At 34.6% G+C, this 21,435-nt stretch overlaps 3 protein-coding genes across 3 annotated transcripts; 2 read left to right on the top strand and 1 right to left on the bottom strand.

The window, feature by feature from the left end:
* Positions 1-645: 645 nt before the first annotated feature.
* On the top strand, positions 646-1,860 carry LOC143627691 (zinc finger protein ZAT1-like). The gene has a single exon (XM_077097462.1). It carries the CDS (start codon positions 808-810, stop codon positions 1,858-1,860), a length of 1,053 nt encoding a protein of 350 aa, XP_076953577.1. The 5' UTR covers positions 646-807.
* Positions 1,861-4,338: 2,478 nt separating this feature from the next.
* Positions 4,339-11,993, bottom strand: LOC143627698 (alpha-1,4 glucan phosphorylase L-2 isozyme, chloroplastic/amyloplastic-like). The gene is made up of 15 exons (XM_077097467.1): positions 11,779-11,993; positions 10,203-10,447; positions 10,014-10,115; positions 9,136-9,312; positions 8,654-8,929; positions 7,593-7,864; positions 7,398-7,515; positions 6,628-7,020; positions 6,390-6,542; positions 6,182-6,310; positions 5,847-6,083; positions 5,699-5,775; positions 5,434-5,620; positions 5,119-5,319; positions 4,339-4,646 (listed from the first exon to the last, which is right to left on the bottom strand). Exons 1-15 carry the CDS (start codon positions 11,987-11,989, stop codon positions 4,527-4,529), a joined length of 2,898 nt encoding a protein of 965 aa, XP_076953582.1. The 5' UTR covers positions 11,990-11,993; the 3' UTR covers positions 4,339-4,526.
* A 4,525-nt stretch (positions 11,994-16,518) lies between these two features.
* On the top strand, positions 16,519-19,107 carry LOC143627692 (putative SNAP25 homologous protein SNAP30). Its single transcript, XM_077097463.1, has 5 exons — positions 16,519-16,923; positions 17,625-17,715; positions 17,873-18,000; positions 18,098-18,195; positions 19,008-19,107. Exons 1-5 carry the CDS (start codon positions 16,519-16,521, stop codon positions 19,105-19,107), a joined length of 822 nt encoding a protein of 273 aa, XP_076953578.1.
* The last annotated feature ends 2,328 nt before the right edge of the window (positions 19,108-21,435 follow it).

Raw genomic sequence — 21,435 nt, forward strand, 5'->3', positions numbered from 1 at the left:
GGGAGTATACTCTCACTCTCTCTCACTAAAACTTTCTAGCCTCCAAATTCGATCCTAATAGAATACTGACCGTCAGATGAAATCAACAATCTTCTCTCTCTTGATTACACGTGCCATCTCTCTCTTATTAATACTTTGCTTCCATGCATGAAATCCTCTCCCAACTACAACTCATATATTATAGAGAGCGAAACAAAACAACCAAACAGGCATATGAAACAGTCGTCATTAGTCTGTTTTCAATTTCCCATCTCTTAATTACTCCAAAATTTTACCTTTTTTAGCAAACCCTTCAACTTAATTTTGACCCACTTCAGTTTGGGGATTTTAGCCCTAAATATGTTGGTTCAAAATTCAGCAAATGTAGTAAGTTTAAACTTATCTTTTCTTTAGTGGGTTCATTAGTTTCTTGATTTTTTCATTTGGGTATTTGTCAAAATTGGATTTTGTAGTCAAGATTTCAAGAAACTGATGTTTTCTTTAGTGGGTTCATTAGTTTCTTGATTTTTCTCAATTGAACTGATGTTTTCTTTAGTGGGTTCATTAGTTTCTTGATTTTTCTCAATTGTGTATTTCTCAAAATTGGATTTTGTAGTCAAGATTCAAGAAACTGATGTTTTCTGTAGTGGGTTTATCAGTTTCTTGATTTTCTCAATTGGGTATTTCTCAGAATTGGATTTTATATCAAGAATTTCAAGAAAGATGAAGATGTTGATGAACTGATGTTTTCTTTAGTGGGTTCATCAGTTTCTTGATTATCTCAATTGGGTGTTTCTCAAAATTGGATTTTGTAGTCAGGATTTCAAGATGGATGAAGATCTTGATGTTGAACTGAGATTTGTGTGCAAGTTGTGTGATAAAAGGTTTCCAAGTGGGAAATCATTAGGTGGGCACATGAGGTCTCATGTAATCACTGCTACTGCTGCTAATTCAACTGAGTTATATGATAATGGGAAGAATTCAAGTTCAAATCTTTATGGGTTGAGAGAGAACCCTAAAAAGAGTTGGAGGGCATCTTCATCTTCAACTTTAACTTTCCCAAATGAGAGAATTTGTAACCAATGTGGCAAAAAGTTTCAATCTTTGAAAGCTTTATGTGGTCATATGGCTTTCCATTCTGATAAAGATAGGAGATTGAAGGATTATGATCATTCATGGACAAGTGAGAATCTTGATCATGAAGATAAGCTGAATGTGGATAGTGATTCAGGTACCGAAGAAATCGAGCATCAAGATCCGGTTTTTGTTACAAGATCCAAATCAAGAAGGTACAATTTTGGATCTTCATCTGTTTCTGAAATTGATGAGTATGAACTAGAACAAGTAGCAATGTGTTTGATGATGTTGTCTAAGGATTCTTCGAATTGGGTTGGTGTTAATTCGGTTTTGGAATCGAATTCCGGGAATTGTAAGGATGGAATCAAGGGTTTTAACTACAAAGACTTGAGTTATGAGGAAAAGCAAGAAATTAGAAGGAATTTGTTTAGGGAATTCGGGTATGATAATTCGTTAAAGAAACGCATTCGAGACGATGATGATGATGGTTCTTGTAAGAAAAACAAGTATGAATGTCTGAATTGCAACAAAACTTTCAGTTCATTTCAAGGGCTTGGTGGACATAAACCATGTCATAAAAAGAACAATGCTTTTAAACAAAAGGCTAAACTTAAGAAGAAAATTAGACCGAAAAAGAATAAACGGCATGAATGCCCGATTTGCTATAGGATGTTTGAATCAGGGCAAGCATTAGGAGGTCACAAACGGTCTCATTTCATCGATGGTTCTGAAGATAGGCTTGAAGCGGTTGCAACGTATAAAGATATGATTGATCTTAATCTTCCTGCTCCAGAAGAGGATTAAAACTTTATGAATGATAAAAGTCGGGCTCGTTTTAGATAAAGAGAGGTGAGAGTTCTATCTTTCATCTTACTATTTAGACTGTTTTTAACTTTGAACATTTGCTCAAATTCATCAAGAACATTTAAGTGAAATTTTCAAGATTTTGTGAATTCTTGAATTTATGCCTAGTTTTCAAGAAAGTTTTTTACTATTGATATGGTTTGCTTATCCCCAATCATCAAAATCTTGAATTTATGCCTAAATTTCAAGAAAGTAGAAGTTGAATGCAAGCACTTTAGATGTTCTGCTGTTTGTTTACTGTTGCTATGGTTTACTTGTTCAATTTGGACTTTGGTGGCATATGTTTTAGTGGTAAGTGCAATGAATAATGGGATTTACTTTTTGAAAGTACACTATGATTCCATGTTTTAGATGTACAGTGTGTGTTGGTTTTGTGTGTGTGTGGTAGGCAGCCAAAGGAAGGACTTTCTTGAAGATGTTTCGGAACATAGCAACCAAATGGGGCCTACAGAATTTGCTAAAATGGCCCCTAGTGAAATCTTGATTTTTTTTTTCAAGGTTTCTAGTTTTTGGTCAATTAGACTATTTTTTATGGAGGGGTTTCGTCGCCTCTTTAAGCCAACGTCACGTAGGAAATGGAGCTTTAAAAGCTCTCTCCATAACGTCATGCTTTGGTTTAAGGCCCCTTAACCGTGCTATATATATGGAGAGAGATGCAAGTATGTGTTTGTGAGAGGCAAAGAGTAAAAAACACATGGCATTACCATTTTTTCTCTTGCTGTCCGTCTTCACCATACTGCCCCAAACCCATACCGCTCCCCCCTAAGCTGCCCCTCGGCGGTGTTTGTAGCTTTAGAGCCCCTCCAAACTCCCCCCACCACCCCACCCCCCCACCCCTCCTTCCAAGATGTCCACAAAGAATGATATTATTTTTTGGAGGGTTTGTATTTCTTTTATTTATTTATTTATTTATTTATCTATTTTCAAAAAGATGTTAGTTCAAAGATAGTTATGCTTGGGTAACCTTTTCTTACTTGGAAAAGTTAGCATCGAAAGGCTTTAATCGTTCAACTCGTTCTAACGGTTTAATTCATAGTATAGTTCCTAGAACATTATCGATGTATAAAGCTAAATTCGATAATTCTTAACTTAAGAATACATAAATTACAATTTTATTGGTTAATATTCTTGGAAAAATATTATCATACAAAAGTGTTTTTGTAGAGGGATCTTGTTAAAGTTGAAGTGTTAAACCACCCTAACAAAAAGGTATTCTTTTTAATTGGTTGTTTGCATATGGTACTAACGTATAGAGTACAAATTGTGATGCAAAAAAAGGTCCACAAAGAGGGTCCTTGGACCTTGACTTTTCAACTTTAGCTTTTCTTGGATTACAAGAGAGGTTTGTAAATGAGGGGTTAGCAAATGGAAATAACACACAGTTTACAAACAAAATGATTACTTTAAAAGAATTTGTACAAAAAAAACTTGAATGCACCTTTGATCTTTTTTATCACCCACCATACCTTTTTTTGTTGTGCTTTTCTACTTTGTCTGTATTTTTGCAATACTTTTTTTTTAAAGAAAATTGTTAATACCAAAACTAATAAAAATATATTCTTTTGTTTATTTTAAAACTTTTCATCTAGATTTTCTTTGATGATATTTCATTTGTTTTTTTTATTCATAAAGTAGTCACGATTGTCTTGATGACGAGTGGAGCCGTTCCCTATTGTTTGTAGTTCATAGAAACTACAAACATCATATATAGAGAACATATTAGAAAAGGTTGTAACGAAAACTCATAATATGTTTGGCCAACAATAGTTACACGAATTTTCTAATATTATTATTTGATTAATTATTAACTTTAAACTATTTGTCATTTTGTTGCAAGTATAAATAAAGAATGTTATGCCATATCGTTGTAATTTTTATGTGTATTTTAAATCAACTTACATGTAGGATTCGCATAAATGTCTACAAGAAGTTAAATCTAATCTTGAAATATACAAAAATATATTATAATTTTGATTTATTGAAACATGATCAAATATATTTTATCCTTAACATAAAAATAGTGAGAACCAATTTGCTGTTATTATTAGGTTTATTTTTATAAGTGTTTTCTGTTATTTTTTGTTCGTATTTGCTAATTTTCGATTATGAGACGTTATAAGTATTTGCTTATTTATATCTTGTTGTTATTATTAGATTTTTTCTTTTGTTTATATAAGTATATGTTGGTATTTGCCGTTATCATTTTGTTCTTGATTTTGATTTTGTTGTAATTTTTATGTTTTTTTCTTTGTTATTACAAATAATTGTTTATGTAGATTGGTATTGTAGTTGATATTGTGTCTTACGTTCTCATTTTTTTATAAATTGGTATTATTTCCTACGTTCTCATGTTAATACTAAATACACAAGAACCTTCCCCTTGATTTATTATCTAAAAATATTTAAAAACACGCTTTTACAAATGTGACATAAATAATTAAAATGAATCCAGAAGAACATTATTAAAATAAACTTATTTATGATTACACAAACATAAACTCTCTTCTAAAATATGATTTCTCAAGCAAAGTTTATTAATCTAGAAGATTATTAAATAAAACCCAGGACTAGCATTTAACTTACAAGTACTGAACTTGATTTCCCCTCTAATTAGGTAATACAAGGGGTTCAATTGTCCAAATGTCGCGGGCATATTGGTGTATGGTGCGGTCACTACTGAACTTGTATGAACCAGCAGTGTTCAAAATTGACATCTTAGTCCATTTCTGTCACATTTAGAAGTTAAGAGAATGTTGTTATCGACTTTCCATCGGGGAGTGAATTTATGACACAATATAAAAACATGACACATAATTCACAGGCTGGGTTTTGTCTAAATGGGTTCGGGTCTGTTTTAGTAACCCACGAACACATATAGTTAAACGGTTTAGGTTCGTGGGTTGACCCGCAGCCCGCTTAAATCGTTTATTTTTTTTTATCAACTTCCATAATTTAATGTAATTGTTTTATGTCATCTTTATTTTTATTAATTTGTAAATTTATAATATTAATATGTAACAAAAAGAAAAAAGATCGACTTTTTTAATGGGTCGTGTTCATATAAACCTGTGAATATTCAGGTTTAGATTCGTGTCAGATTTGACCCGCTAAACCACGAACATAACCAATTTAGCATCCTAACTCATTCTACATTTTATTTTGTAATTATAAAAAATATTGATAGGATTAATCACATACCTTTTGATCTCTATACGCCTTATCGACTTTCTCTTGACACTCTATATAAGACGGAAAATCTTTCCCGACAAGAAAATAATCAGCCCGACCGTAACCTTCATTACCTTCTAACGAACCCATGAGTTCATCATAATTATATGGGCCAAAAACGCCACTTCTAACATACTTCTTGACCTCCTCAAACCGCAGATCAGGAACAAACTGCAGTCATTTAAGTTTTGATGGCTCACTAAAACATGATACAACTGTTTAATAAAGTTTGGACAATATGTGTTTTGGGCCGGCCCATTGGGCTCAGACCGTAAACAGGCTCACCTTGCCCTCAGATCTCTCCTTCCGAAGCCCAGCTATTTCATGGGCTTCCGCACCAAAAAGAAAAAAATTTTCTTCTCCAACTTCTTGTCTTATTTCAACATTGGCACCATCTAGTGTTCCAATTTGAATGCATCCATTCATTGCAAACTTCATGTTGCTGGTCCCACTTGCCTCCATACCAGCAGTGCTGAGAATTCAAAGTGAAAATAAATAAATAAATAAATAAACAAAATAAAATGCATGGTAAATTTTTTAAACAGCATACCTGATGTGTTGGGACAGATCACTTCCAGGAATCAGAACTTCTGCTACTGTAACATTGTAATCTGGAACAAAAACAACCTAAACAAAAGAAAAGTCAAAGTCAACGTCATATAGAAGAAAAGTCAAAGTCAATGTTAGTCAAAATGTACCTTCAGAAGATCACCAATATCAGGATCATTGTTAACAGTAGCACCAACATCAGTTATGAACTTAACAATCCTCTTAGCTTGGACGTAAGTAGCAAACGCTTTCCCACCAAATATACATACTCGAGGAACGAATTTATTTTTTCTTTCTTTAGACTTCATTTCCTTCATCTTTTTGTACCGGTAAACAATTCCCAAAATGTTCAATAACTGTCTTTTATATTCGTGAATTCGCTTCACCTGCATAACAACAAGTCAAATTTACCATTTCATGATCAGACCAAAAGTTAAATTATTTTTCTAAATATTTTAGAGAATAAATAAAATTAATAAATAACCTGCACATCAAACATTGCATCAGGGCTGACAACATAACCAGTTTTTTCTTTCAGGAATGACACAATTTTCTCTTTGTTGATCCTTTTGGCTTTCCGCCATTCAGCTTGGAGTTCTTCATTATCAGCAAACTGCAAAAATATTTAATTTCTTGATTTCAAAATGCTTTTTGGTAAAAAAAAATACGGATAATATAATATATGAACTCGCCTTTCTAAGTTCATCTATCTTTTCAGTGTTTAGCACCCAGTCTTCTGTTCCTGTCCACTTGGTTATAATCTTACTTAATTCTGGATTACAAAAACTGATCCACCGTCTAGGAGTGACCCCGTTTGTCTTGTTCTGAAACTTCTCGGGCCACAACTGCAAAACAAAAATGGTAGTTATTCTGTTAGAACATTCAAAACAATGTGAGTGGTAAATTTTTATTTAGTAATGAAGATTTTACCTGATAAAAGTCATTAAAAACTTCATTTTTCACAATTTCACTGTGAATTTCTGCAACACCATTAACAGCATGTCCACCAACAACACAAAGATTAGCCATCCGGACCATCTTTGGCAGTTTTGGATCCGGGTCAAACGACACCTTTTTACTGACATCAGCACCTTTAACTACCTCCACCTCAAGCTCCTCATCTTCACTTGTTGGTTCAGTTACTTCCTTTGATTTTTCTTCTTCTTTAACTGAATCAACGGTGGGAATTTTAACTGGTGGAACAAGTAGTTCTAAGATGGAGGCAGGTAGTTCAACATTGTCCAAAACTCTCATTTGGTTCAGTTTTTCTTTTAGCAACTCAAGGTCCTCAATACCATATTCATTAATGATGGCATCAATCAGCTGCATAAAATACCAGACAAAATATTCAAACATGTTTCATTTGCCTCAATTTTAATAAAAATTAACATTTATAAAAGATTATGCAAGATTGGAACGCCTAATGAAAACTGAGTGACTTTAGAGGAACAAAGGCTGTCAGTGACTATAGTAGGACACGTGGGAAACTTGGTTACTATTATGCCAAGAACAAAAGTCAACATGACTAAAAGTCAACTATCAGATCATTACTTTAATCAAGTAGCCATTTCAAACAACCTTTAATCAAAGCTTTTGAAAGTTGGTTACTTTGTATCACATCATCACTTTATTCACTATCAGAAATGAGTAAAGCAATAGCTAACTTTAGGTCTTTAGCTATAGAAACGGTTAGAAACTACCTCATTGTCAATCATTTTAATGATCTCAATATGCCGCGGAAGTAGTTCCTGCAGAAGATTCAAACTCCACTTCTCCAAAGCCTCGGGTAGAACCGTGTGATTCGTGTATGCCACCGTTCTGTCACACATTCGACATATTATAGATACAACAGTTTCACATTAAGCAAATGAGAATCTAACAAAATGCCAACACACCTTTGAGTGATTCCCCATGCTTGTTTCCAGCTCAAACCCTTAACATCAATCAATATTCTCAACAACTCTGGTATGCAAAGTGTCGGGTGTGTGTCGTTCATCTGCACTGCAACTTTTTCAGGAAATTCATCCCAGTTTGGTGCACCTCCGGATCGCCTTTCAAACCGTGAAATTATGTCTTGAAGTGAAGCAGAACATAATGTGTATTGTTGCTTCAATCTAAGAGTCTTTCCTTCATGTGATTCATCTCCAGGGTATAAAATGTAGCAAATCTGGTCAAAACAAACATCTCAGTGACTGTTTTAAATTAGGGAAATTTACCAACGTAACCTTTTTGACCATTGAGTTTGACATTGACTCTTTTATTTACTCAAATATCATCTGACTTTGACAAAGTCAACGTTGACTTTTTATTTACTCACAGATTGTTTGACAATTCCACTATGTTGCACCAAAAAAGACACATGTCACTCCCTTGTTGATTGCTAATTTTGAAAAGTAAAGGCTATTTTGTCAATTATCTAAAATGCTATTTTGGTGATTTCCCTTTAGATTATAAAATAGAGTTAATATATCATAAAAACCAACATATTTTCTTGTTTTTCACAAAAAAAGTCCCGTTAACTTGTAAAAAATTCATTAATAATTCACTAAATTAAATTTTGTATATTAAAGTCCCTAAACTAGTCTAAAACGTAAGCACTTTGGAAACTTATTTTTTCATAATGACTTGTAACTCTTAAATTGGTCAAATTAAGATGTTATAATTTGATCAATTTTAAAGTTAACAAGTACTTTGAGGAAATGTTGGATGTTATGTCACCTTATCCTTTGACCAATTTAAAAGTTAACAAAGTCATTATTTAAAAAAACTTTCACAGGTACGCGTATTTTAGACAAGTTTAGGGACTCGATATACAAAAGTTAGTTTAGTGGACCTTTTCATGTAATTTTTACAAGTTGAGAGGCTCTAGTATATAAAAAAATTAGTGTTTTTTATGGTATCAACCATAAAATATGAAATGAACCACAAGTGCACAGCCAGCAAAAACAAAACAAACCTTCTCTGCTCTTTTTAGAGCTTCATATGCTTTGGCATGATCACCAGAATTAAAAGCTTTTAAATCAAAACGTTCTGGTCCAACCATCGTTGACCATAGTCTTAGATTGATAGTTGTTTTTGTCTTGTATCCAGGTATAGGAACATCATAGGCAACTGCCAATATATCTTCTCCACCAACCCATTTCTTACCTCCATCCGGGCCCGTTACAACTTCACCATAAAATTTTATAGGGTAAGAAACATCCTTTCTTGGTATTTCCCATGGATTACCCATCTGCAAATATATTTTATCTGTTAAATATAGCTATTTGCTAGTCATTAATAGGGTTCAGTTGTCTTTAGCCCACAGGCCCGTTATAGGTTTGTCCAGAGTTTATTTCTAGTATATTGCAACAACAGCTTTCAGATTTATAATTGTTCCAGTCTCTTTTACATTATTCATTAAATAAAATGAAGATAAATATATAAAAGTTAAAAAACCTCTAGCCAACTTTCTGCGACTTCTTCTTGACCATCCTTTGTGAGGAGTTGTTTAAAAAGGCCGTACTTGTAACGAAGCCCGTAACCCCATGCAGGGTAGTTTAGTGTTGCCAATGAGTCCAAAAAGCAGGAGGCAAGTCGGCCCAAACCACCATTTCCAAGTGCTGCATCAGGCTCCTGTCAACTACTATGTTATTAAAATGCTAATGAATAAAGTCAAATAATTTAAATACATTCAAATTTCCAATTATCCTAAGTTAATTCAATGGTTAGTGATTAAGTGATACGGAGATGATCCAAGAGCAGACAGACTCATATTTGGACAGATGTACAAAGGCAAACGGGCTAGAAACGTCCCGACTTAAAACGGGCATAACTTGGGCTACGACTGGAGTTTCAGGGCCCATAATGTTACAATTAGTTTGTGATCACAAAGACCTTATTGTATTCAACAACTACAGTTTAGGTCCTTGTACTTTTAATGACCGTAACACATAAGTAAAATGTATGGAAACGTCTCAACTGGCCGGATCATGTGGCAAACAGCCATAAATGGTTTGTCTCAACTGTTGGACCCGAATTCCACCATCTTAAGCTGTTTTCCCAAATTTTAATGTATTTCCTTTTTTATGTAAAAATGCGTGAAATACTTTATTTGAGTAATTTATGAGTTTACTTAGTAAATCACTAGTCAATTTTAGTTTTTCAAAATTTGGCTTGGCATGCAATATTTAGATTCACCTAACAATAGAGGGCTTAATGTAATTGTTTGAGCATTCAATAATATATCGACTTTCTCTGTTATTCCTGCTTAGATTCACTTATTTGATTTCCTATAAAAGTTTTATGCAAATTGAGCATAAACTCTAATGACTCACCTGTCTAGCAACATCTTCCAGATCATGTCCTAGCTTCTTTAAAGCCTCAGCATAAGCCCCTGATAACTCTAAATTACCAATGGCATTTAGCAAAGCTCTACCCTATAACAATCAGCAGAAAATAGCATTAACAGAACATACTTACCAACTATGAAGTTGAATAATAACACAGTAGAAGAGTACACAAACCTGAAGAAACTCCATTGACAAGTAATATGCCTGTTTCACATTCATCTTTTCATGATAATTATAAGTGGTGTTCCAATTAGTGATGAGCGTATCACGAACACTTTCAGCAGTTGCATAAAATGCCTTTGGAAGCTCAAACTTTTCTGGAGAGAATAATGGTGTGAACTCTGCATGGTATTTGATGCTTGATATAACCGACTCAGAATCAGGTACAAGGATGCCATTTTCTAAACTATCTGTTGTTTCTGCACGAAAAATAAAAGAAGATTTAGTGTCTGTAACATCATAATGTGATCACTTGTTAGAGAAGTGAAAGTTGAATGGCTCATTATAATTCATTAATTCCTCACTAAACATGAGCAAATTACTAGTTATGTTATAGAAATGGACGGTTGATCAGGGGCGCAGCTTGCTTGGTGCCTGGGGTTTCCCCTGCCACCCCCGTTTTTTCGCATAATAGCGTAATTTTTTGCGATTTCGTCCAAAATTTTTGTAGGTATTGTGTCCGGTCATCCCTGAATACTTTTGGCCACCCCTATGATTTTGCCCAAGCTTCGCCACTGCGGTTGATATCAAACTTAGTTTTCAAGGTTTAACCTCATATTGATTATAGAATATTGGATAACAATGTTGAAACTTATGTCAAGTGCTTTAATCATCTATTAAATTTGCGCATACACAAGTCTTGAATAATATTCAAATGCCACAAGTTCCCCTCAACAATAACAAAACTAAGAAAAGTTATGGACCAAAATCACCACCAGTGTCACCAATATGCTATATAATGATCATTTAAGTCTCTTTTTATTTGAGTTAGATTCAATATATTAGTTATTTTTGACCCATTTTAAGCATCCAGTTAAGTTAATATGTCTCTTATTTTGATCAGACTTAATGTTTTGGTCACTACATTTAGAAGAGTAGTAGTACATTTCATTTCCGAAATCAATCCTGTAGCCATTAGGCCCAAAATAAAAGAATATAAAAAATAAACAAATTAAAATACATGAGAAAAAAAAACTGTTTCATTGACACTGACAGTACTACTCGAAGGTAGGGGTGTAAACGAGCCGAGTCTAAGCTCGTTTTAGTTTAAGAGGGCTCGAGTTCAGCTCATTTAGAATTGTATTTCTAAAGCTTGATTTCCGCTTGTTTAGAGCTCGAGCTTTGCTAGTGAGTAGTTTGTTAAGCTCGAGCTAAAGCTCTGCTCGTTTATTATGTTGGAAGATTAAGCAAAGTGAGTGTGGATTAACAACATATTATTTGTTAATTATTTGATTATCTGTTATATATTTTTATAATTATTTACATATATATTTATTATAATATTTATTATATATAATATAGTATATATTCTTGAATCATTAGTTTCATATGCTTATGCATAATAATAATAATAATAATAATAATAATAGTTATTATATAAAATATATATAAACAAATTATATAAAATGTGAAGCTAGAGCTCGAGCTTGAGCTCGTTTAAGCTCGGCTCTATTCAAGTTTTTAATGAGCCGCTCATTAGTATCGTCAAAACTAACTAACATATAATCAACAAAACAATTAGTAATTATACCTTCTTCAACCTCCGTCAATTCCTGTATCCGTTGCTTTCTACTCGCAACATTCGTAACCGAAACACTCCTTCTTCTTCTTCTAGACTCTATCTTCCTGCTCACTTTAAACTTCAACAACAACAAATTCTTCGAACGTTCATTGCTGAAATTGAAATCCGAAACCCTCGATTTCGAAATGTAATTAGCAACGGAGAATGACGAAGCCGCCATTATTGTTTTTGATGCACTCTCTCTCTCTAGACACTTTCTCTCTCTAAAACTACTGAGCAATCGTGATCACTGAAGAGAGTGAAAGATATGAAATGAATGGTTAGTTAAATTGTCGTCTTTCTGTTAAATCGCCGTTAGTTAACGGAGATATTTTGATATTTTGTTTCGGTTATTTTGTTTTTTTTCCCCGCCTGGCCCTCCAATTTGTCTTTGCATTTTGGTCCTTAATCATTGTGTTTTTTAACTTTTTAGTTGTATAATGAAATGAACATATTCATTAATTTCTGTATTTGTTTGGTGGGTAGGGGGAAACATGCTTGTGTGGACCTTACAGGAGTGTCTTCTCTTGTCGGGCTTAGGGACCCTGGGTTAGTTGTAGGTCAGGCTACATTGAATGCTGAATCGGGCAAAGTTGTCAAACACGAGAAAGCATGTTTTGAGAATCAATATGTATTTCTCCCTTTTGCTTTTAATACATTTGGGTTTCTGGCCCCGGAGGCTGTGAATTTTCTGAGCAGAGTTAAGCGTGTCGTACATGGTACTTTTTCGGCTCCTAAGTTCCAAAGCTTCGTTTTTAGTGGGATTGGTTTTGCTATTCAAAAGAGGGGTTGCGGCGCAACTTGTTGCCTGTTTGCCTGCCACTTTATTGTAATCGTAGTTTGATGAGAAATAGCAAGTTTATTGATAATGTGTGTGTGTATAATATTCTTTTAAAATTATTAATCACATAACCAAGCTAATGTTCGAGTGAGTGAACCGGATCTTTATCTCTTAGATGGCTGAAAAGAATAATAGCCTGCGTTAGTTGTTCTGTTTATTTTAAAACTTGAGTTTGTTAATGATTTATCGTTAAATCATGAAGTTTGATGGTTGTCAGAAAGACGTGATCACTAACGAAGATAGGAGTATGAGGGTAACTTGAATTTTAGACTTGTGTTTTAGATTGGTTATGCAAATTTAGAGACTCGGTTCTTAGTGTAGGTTGACCTTAAGGGTGCGTAGGGTGGCCAACCGCACATTGGCTCGTTTACCCTAGTCTACATTATAAAAGTAATATAGAAATTTAACAGTTTACAAGCATAGAAAACATATTTTCTTTATCATTCAAGGGGCTAAAAATCATACATATATACTCTATATGCACAAGGCCTTCGAAATCTACGGACCCATCTTGTTCTTAATTTACTGACTTTTATATAAAATAAATTTGGTGTAACCTTAAGCTTGGTACCAAAACCTAAATCAATAAGTTCTCTCTAGAGTAGTTTAATCAAGTAGATTAAGTGTACATATATGACACGACATGATATGTTTAAAACTAAGTGTTATTCTAATATATGTTGTGTTATTATTGATTTTAAAATTAATTTTTTTATTTAACATATGTAGTGTGTGCACCTCCCATTATTTGAATGCCTTAATACTTGGAAGGTAACATGAGCAAATTAAATTATTTTTCATAAATGATTTGACACTATAATATCTTGTACATTAATTCTAGTTTTCTTAGAAAGGGTATTGGCTTGGGGGGGGGGGGGGCATGGAAAGTGGAGAGGATACAAGAGTGGGGTAGAACCAAAGAAGATATTTACATATGAAGAAAACCTTGCCATTCGTTAATATTCGCATGTTTAGAAACATGTACCCCACCCCCAACCACCCAATCCAACTTCACTTGGCGACACTTATTCCATGTCCAACTTTCACCAAAAAGAATATACCCGATACCCGTAAACCCTTACCCGATGGATAGTTAGCAAGTACTCGACGTGTATAGAAGATGGTGCAAGACAAGGTTTTATAATAATGCAGGAGACCAGACATACCAAAACCCATCCCAAGATTGTCATGAGAATTTGGTGAGGGGCTTGAGCCGTTGAGCGAGTAGAAAAAACGAGCACTTATAATATAAATTCAATAACTTATATACAATAAAAATGGCTCTTAAAATATAGACCCAATATATATCTTTGTGTTTTCTATAAGATTTTAAAATTAAGACCATTTTGGGTAAAATGATAAATTGGTTTATTTGTTTATATGGGCCTAAACTAAATAGGATAAGTTAAATGAGTTTTAAAACATATTGAATTTCACATGGTGTGTCGTAACATATAATTTATGTCTGCTTTTGCTAGCTTAGGAATGATTGGTTGTGTGAATTATATCATAGCCTTAGATCATTGTGTTTGGCTTGTTTAAATGCTTCGTTTGGTTGTTTAAACAATTAAACTAGGTTGTAATTTTGGTGTGACCCGCATGTCCCTTCATTTTTCTTTTGAATGTAATTGTTTGGAGGACATGGTTGGCATTTTGTTTTTTAATTTTGAATGTAGTTTACAAGAGTATGTTTGAATTTGATTTATGTAATTATTAGAGAAAATGGAATTAAGAAAGGATGGAATGAAGATCGTTCATTGAGACGGGAAGAACGCCAAAGATCTAAAAGGACAATCTAAGTGATGTATATTTGCGGTGTTGATGATTAATAAAATTTGAAAAGCTTGACACTTAAATATTGGAACACATTTGTTACAACATCCCAATGTTTGTGACCGGACATATTTCTTAATAGTCATTTTAAAAAATTAAATGGCAGGTGCAAGAAAAAAAATAGTTACCTATAAAAGTATGAATTATGAAGTTTGGCTGCTTCAAATAAAGCCTGGACTTGGCTTTATAAGTTCCCATTGAAGGATACGAACACAAAGCGAGTAAAATATAGTGTCATGATTAAGAACATGTGATATGTTGAACTTATGTGCATATTATTTTTATGTGTTCAAATGAATAGCAGGGGCACCCTAAATATTCGAATATTTAGAATTGTAAAATGCTAAGATTAATCCAGTTGTTCCAACCATTTTCATTTATGCATGAGCTTGTTTTATATGACTTTGGTGCTAAGGAACCTCTAATCCTCTATGACTGTAAGGACAACATCCCTAGACCATAGGGGTTCGAAGGGGCATCACCTCTCTGGCCAGGGTCTAGGGCAACTCTTGACGAGCTCAAGGGGTTGGCCGCTTATGGGTTCTATCAAGGGGAAACACCCTTGCTAGGGTCTTCGATTTTGCCTTCATTGGAAAAACATTGGACCGTGTAAAGTTGTATAGAAAACAATTTTTTAAAATCTAGTTGGAAGTCAATAGCAATTGAAGGTCGATACCAACTATGTCTAGCATTTGCAACTAGCCAACTAGTATTCGGTAGCAACAAAGATGCAGCGGTAATGTGCTTAGGAAGAAACACAGTTGTTGCTACCAAACCTTAATCGTAATCAGCTTTAACTGTCAACTAAAACGTTGCGATGATTCATCCATATATAAAAGAATCATTCGGTCTGATTTCAATTGCGATGTCAACCTATACAAGTAAAACCCTTAAACATAAGTTAAAGATTTTATACGTTGAATGGATTTTTAATTTTTTACCCCAACTGGCTATAAAGAGTAAAAAAAAAAAGTTTGAAAAACAATATAATTTTCTATGCAAAATGAAGACCAACGGTCGAGCTTTCTAAAAATGGCAGGAAGAAAGAAATTAGTTGAAGCCTACATGAATTCTCGCAATGCCTCTCAATTAAATTAAATTAAAACCTCCAAATTTAAAATCTAATCTCCCACACATTTTTCTGATCATTTACTCATTGGAGAGAAGACTCGTTCATTGTTTTCTCTCCCTTGGAAAATAAATCGATTCAAACGGAGGATTATCGTTACTTGATTCTGTTTAGTGCTTGTAATTTCAGATTCAGGTGATTTTGATTATTATTTTGTTTATTAAATTTGAGTTTTAATTTAATAGAAAGGATTAATTTGAATTTTAAAAAAATTCGAACTAAATAAACACATGAGAGCGAGGAGCGCATAATGCACGCATCGCATTATGTGGTGATGGGATCACATCGCGTGATGTGATTGATTCCATGATGCGGTGCCTTATGTAGTTGACCAGTAATTGAACAAGTTGGACTGCCGATTTTAATGGATTTGAGTTTTTCAAAATCTGATTGAACAAATATAACCATCGCTTGAGCAATGAGTTTTAAGTATTTGAACAAATTAAACTATTGATTAGGTTTAGTGTTTAAAAGTTAACATGTTAATATTTTTATCTATAAATAACTTTCAGTATCTTTTTAATAACGAACGCCTAGCATACTCGACGAGCTTGCTTCACACATCAACTTTTATAATCAAAATGCATCGGATCACAGCACGCTTTTTAAAATCAAGGTTTCGACATTTTCGTGCATATCTTGTGGGCCATGTAACCCCAACCAGGGCAAAAGTTATGCATGTTTTAACTTGAGCCTTCTTCTATTCAACATGCTTTTATATGACTGGTCCTGCTAACTCTAGTATCAGCTCCGTATCACTTTAGAGTTATTTGTGTTGCAAAACCGAGTAATTTCAAGTACAAGATCAACATAACTCTAGCTTGAGACATTTGTGTTGCAAAATTTCAGGTAACACTCCTGAAGAATCTAGTCTTAGGATACATAGTAATATAACTAACTAGCAAACATGTTCGGGTTTAGAAGAGCCGCTACACCCGCTCCTCCAACAGAAGCCGAGACAGAAAAGAAAAAAGCGCCTGGAAGAAGGACTGCTTCCGAACCGCCTGCCATGGTAGACTCAAAAGACCATTTTGATGACGACGACGATGACAACGACTTTTTTGGAAAAGCAAAAAATTCACAACTTAAGAAAAAAAGTAAAGCTGAGTTGGATAACATGTCTAACCAGGAATTGGAGGACTATGCTGTGGATCAGGCCGAAGAAACTACAAAAAGCGTCGAAAATTGTTTGAAAATAGCAGAGGATATTAGAGAGGATGCTAATAAGACTTTAGATACTTTGCATGCTCAAGGTGATCAGATTCATAGGACCCATGAGAAGACTGCTGAAATGGAAAAAGAGTTGAGCAGGGTGAGTTTTTGAGTATTTATTATTGCGATCTTTCATAGGACCCATGACCGGACCAGACACTAAAGGGATCGCCTTATTGATTCACTAGTCAGACCCAAATTAAGAACTGGTTGACATCATAAATAATATAAAAACTAAGCTCTGTGTGCGTGTGTGTGTATATAATACAGAACAAAATATGAAAAATACTCTATGTTTCAGTGTGAACTCAGAGTTTTAATAATATATTAAGACTTAAGAAAATAAAGTTGGAGCATTGAGATTCATAGAATGAGATTTTGAATGAAAAAAAATGTTTGTAAATCCGGTCTGACCACCCGGACCGGCACAACTAGTTCATCGGTTTGGTATGCTTAACCAAAACGGTGAAGTATCATGCAAAATATTCAAGGAGTGACGCAGTGGAAAACACCTTATTCCCGTTCAAATCCAATTTCCACTGGTTTCTTGTCTAAATGCCTTGAAGGAAACCTATCTTACCTTGCGTGGTCCCACTAGTTAGTAGGGTATTTGTAGGACCCGTGAGTTTTCCTAATAGATTTTCATGTTTACAAAACAATGTGCGTATGAATTTTGTTATTTTTGTATAACTTTATCATCATTAATTAAAAAAAACCATCTAGTTGTTTCTTGTTTAGACATGTGAAGTAAGTTTTGGAACATAATGGAATAATAGTTTCTTAAATAAATGTTGATAACAGGGTGAAAAGATATTGGGGAGCCTTGGAGGCATGTTCTCTATGACTTGGAAGCCAACAAAGGGCAAAGAAATCAAAGGGCCAGAGGCAAGAGGTTTGCATTCCATTTCTTTTGACGTACCCAGTAAAATATGATTTTATAAGTCGTACTTGACACGCTAATTAGTTAGCAAAATCATTTTTGTTATTTGGAGAAAACATGTTTCGTGTTACTATTGTTAACGTGTTGTGGGACCCACCGATATTACCAGACGATGGGAAAGGAGGGAAAGCAAGTAAGGAGGACAGAAAGAAGTTGGGGTTGGATGAAGATAAGAAGGGGGAAAAGGCCAATAAAGCGGCTCATGGTGAACCAAAGACGGCCATGGAGAAAGTAGAGGTATGGAGTTTTCGAAACCATGATCTTGTACCTTTTATTATACGCGATGAACTTATAATTTAAAAGAAATTTTTTTTTGTGGTTTTAATAATATCAGTTGGAGAAGCAAAAGCAAGACGATGCACTCGATGACTTAAGCGATGTTTTGGGTGATCTTAAGGGAATGGCTAACGACATGGGATCTGAACTCGATAGGTTAGTTTTACTTTTAATCGTTAAAGTAGAGATGGACCGTTTTATCAGTTTACTTTTAAGTTGATTTGGGTTATGTTTCATTTTAAATGTTGTAAATGGGTCAAATCAAAATATAGGTTAGAGATGTAAATGGGCCAAACCGCTTGTGATCTGTTTTAGATCGATTAACTAAAACTCGAAATTACTCAAGCTTAAACGAGCTAGAGCTCGAGCTTAAAAATAAGCTTGTTTAATAAATGATCCCATGCTCGAGCTTTTTTTTTTATCAAGCTTGAGCTGGCTTGCGAACCTAAACGAGCCTATTATTTATACACAATAATTTAAAATGTATATAAACTAGTTAATAAATGATAAGCGAGCTGAGCCCGAGCCAAGCTCGTGCGTGAAAAACTACTGATGAGCTGAGCTCAAGCTTGAGATAGTAAGTTAAACGATCCGAGCTCGATCTGTAGGAGTAAAGCTCGAAACGACTTGAGATCGAGCTCTCATAAGTTAAACGAACCGAGCTCATTTAAGTTAAACTATACGAATCGAGCTCGAGCTTTAGAAATAAAGCTAAAAATGACTCGAGATTGAGCTCTCATTCGTTAAACAAGCCGAGCTCGAGATTGGACTTGGCTAAGCTCGCTTACACCTCTAGATAGCGACTGTAATGGGTCCCCAACGGGTTGAAAGTTGCCAAATATGTAATTTCTAACTAGATTGTTATTGACATTATATATAACTTCTATAATCATATGAGACACTAATTATTTATGTCAAAAGTTACTTAATTATATCTAACTGAGTACACTTTTTTGATGAAAAAACAGGCAAAACAAAGCTCTTGATAATCTTTCAGAGGACGTTGACGAGCTAAATTCACGAGTCAAAGGCGCTAATAACCGCGCACGCAAATTGGTTGCAAAATAAAAGATGTGCATACAACTTCATCCCATCCCATCCCATCCCATCTTGTTGTATTTTATGCATATATTTTTTAATTTTTTTTTGTATATGAATAATTTGCGTTATATATATATATATATGCAAAACATTAAAGGCCAAGCCAAAGTTGCATCTTGCAACTTCAAGCTATGAGTTCTCTGTATATTTTTAACACATATCTAATTTTAACATTTACTGATTGATTTTTCTGCTTTTAATTTGTCAAAACTGACATTATGATGAGATGCAATTGCAAACAAATAAATAAATGATTATGAAATTTATAACTTAAGTTAGACAAGAATAAGCCCTAACAAAACTGGAGTCGGTGAAGAATGCAATGATTAACAAACTAATTTAACATCACGAACAAATGTAGAAAGAATCTGGTTCTCCAGATCAAACTTTATCATCGGATTTTAAGGTGAGTACATACACCCCTCAACACAAAATTACGCAAAGAGGTTTTTTGAATCGCACTATTATTCTCGATTCATAAAAGTTGAGTCTGCCAGTTCAATGAAATGTTTCAAAGATTTAGCAATGAAATGAATACTAGCACGGGCGACGATTCAAAGAACAATGAAAATAACGAATTTGCTGTTTTTTTTATCATAACTTCACAATTACACATGATTTTATTGTACAATATCTATCATTCTTCGTAACAAATATATGAATACAGCCGACTAAACATCAGATTTTTGTGTGAGATAAACTCAAAACTTTAGCTTTCCAGTTCTCGTCCAAAAGAATGTTTGAGCTTTTAACATCACGGTATAGAATTTATATAATTCTATGTTGAGATCCAACATCATCATGAAGGTACCTCAACCCACGGGCAACATCTAGACAGATCTAGAGTCCTTGGATCCTGGTTAGATCTTTATTTATTAAATGTTTGTCAAGACTTCCGGTGTCACAAAAATTATCATTCTCACCATCTTCGTCACAAAATCCAAGAAGAGAGACTATGTTTTCATGGTCTCCTTGCCCTTGCCCACGATCCAACCGCTTTCTCGTGATGCGACCGCGGTTTCCAGATACGTCTTCATACACCTTCCCAAATCCACACTTTGATGTGAGATTCTTGCCTGCAAATCCATTAGTTGCCATGGATATGTCTTTTGATAGTGGAAGACATGATCTTGACTTGAATATGATGTAGATCTGGAACATGAATAGAAAGGTTTGAAGGAGGTGAGTTTGGATCTGAAGAAGAAGATAAGTTTTTTTTTTATAAGGGGTGACGTATAAAAGATGAAGATGTTTGGTTCATATCAAGGATTATATAATTGTTCTTTTAGAAAAGCTAAACTAATAAAGACAATACATAAATCTTTGTTTAATAAGCAGGCGGGCAGGCGTGCGATTTTATAATTGCAGCATCTTTTCAAAAAGAGAAAAAAAAATCACTTAACAATCATGGTAGGTAATCTATATTTATATAAGCGTGGATTCTCGTATTATATGAAATATGAAGTGGTTATAAGTGAACTAGAGAGAAAATGTTATTATTCATTCATAATTAAATTTTAGAGTAAAGTGTCATTTTCGTTCTTATGATTTGGCAAATAATGTGGGTCTAACCCCTCGTGGGAAACATCTATCTAACCCCCAGGTTACCCGTAATCTGCCCGGGGTCCGGTTAGTGTTTCTTCATTGGCGCCATCCGTGCATAAAGCTAGAACTTCATTTTTCTCCAGTTTTTTCAAACTTCTGGAAAGATGGTTAAAGAAACTCCGGTAACCACAACCCCAGCTACTGGGGGAAATACCGGCTACACAGTTTTTACAAACACTACCCCGGTTACCCAAGCCGGGGCAAGTGAAGTAAATCTTACGAACACTACCCCAGCTACCCAAGCTGGGGCAAGTGCAGTAAATAATCGCTCACTGGGAATCACCGATACCCAGTTAGAGAAACGAACAAGACTCCCCCGCCAAACACTCGATGAAGTTAAGGCATGGGCGGAGGTACGTCAAAAGGAATTCCAAGCTGAGTTGGACGAACGCTTGCGTTCCGTCCAACAGGCTGACGAATTCGAATAATACTTGGACGATGACTCGGAGGAGTCCGACTCCGACGCGAACCCTCGCCATAGGGCAAAAGGGAAGCGTAAGGAAACAGACTCCCAACCGAGAAGGCATTTTGGAGAAGCCTTAAACCAAAAAACACAGGTGGAAGTCCACGTGACTTCTCCAAAACATTCAGACCAAACGTTGCAAATGCAGGAACGTCCAAATTTGCAAGGGACATTGCAGAAGCAATTGCCCCAAAAAGTGCCAAACAAATGTCCAGCATAGGCACATA

This window comes from Bidens hawaiensis, unplaced genomic scaffold, assembly GCF_021521415.1.
Source record: "Bidens hawaiensis isolate Kalapana, Puna unplaced genomic scaffold, B.hawaiensis_p1.1 tig00004706_1, whole genome shotgun sequence".
Classification (NCBI taxonomy): domain Eukaryota; kingdom Viridiplantae; phylum Streptophyta; class Magnoliopsida; order Asterales; family Asteraceae; genus Bidens; species Bidens hawaiensis.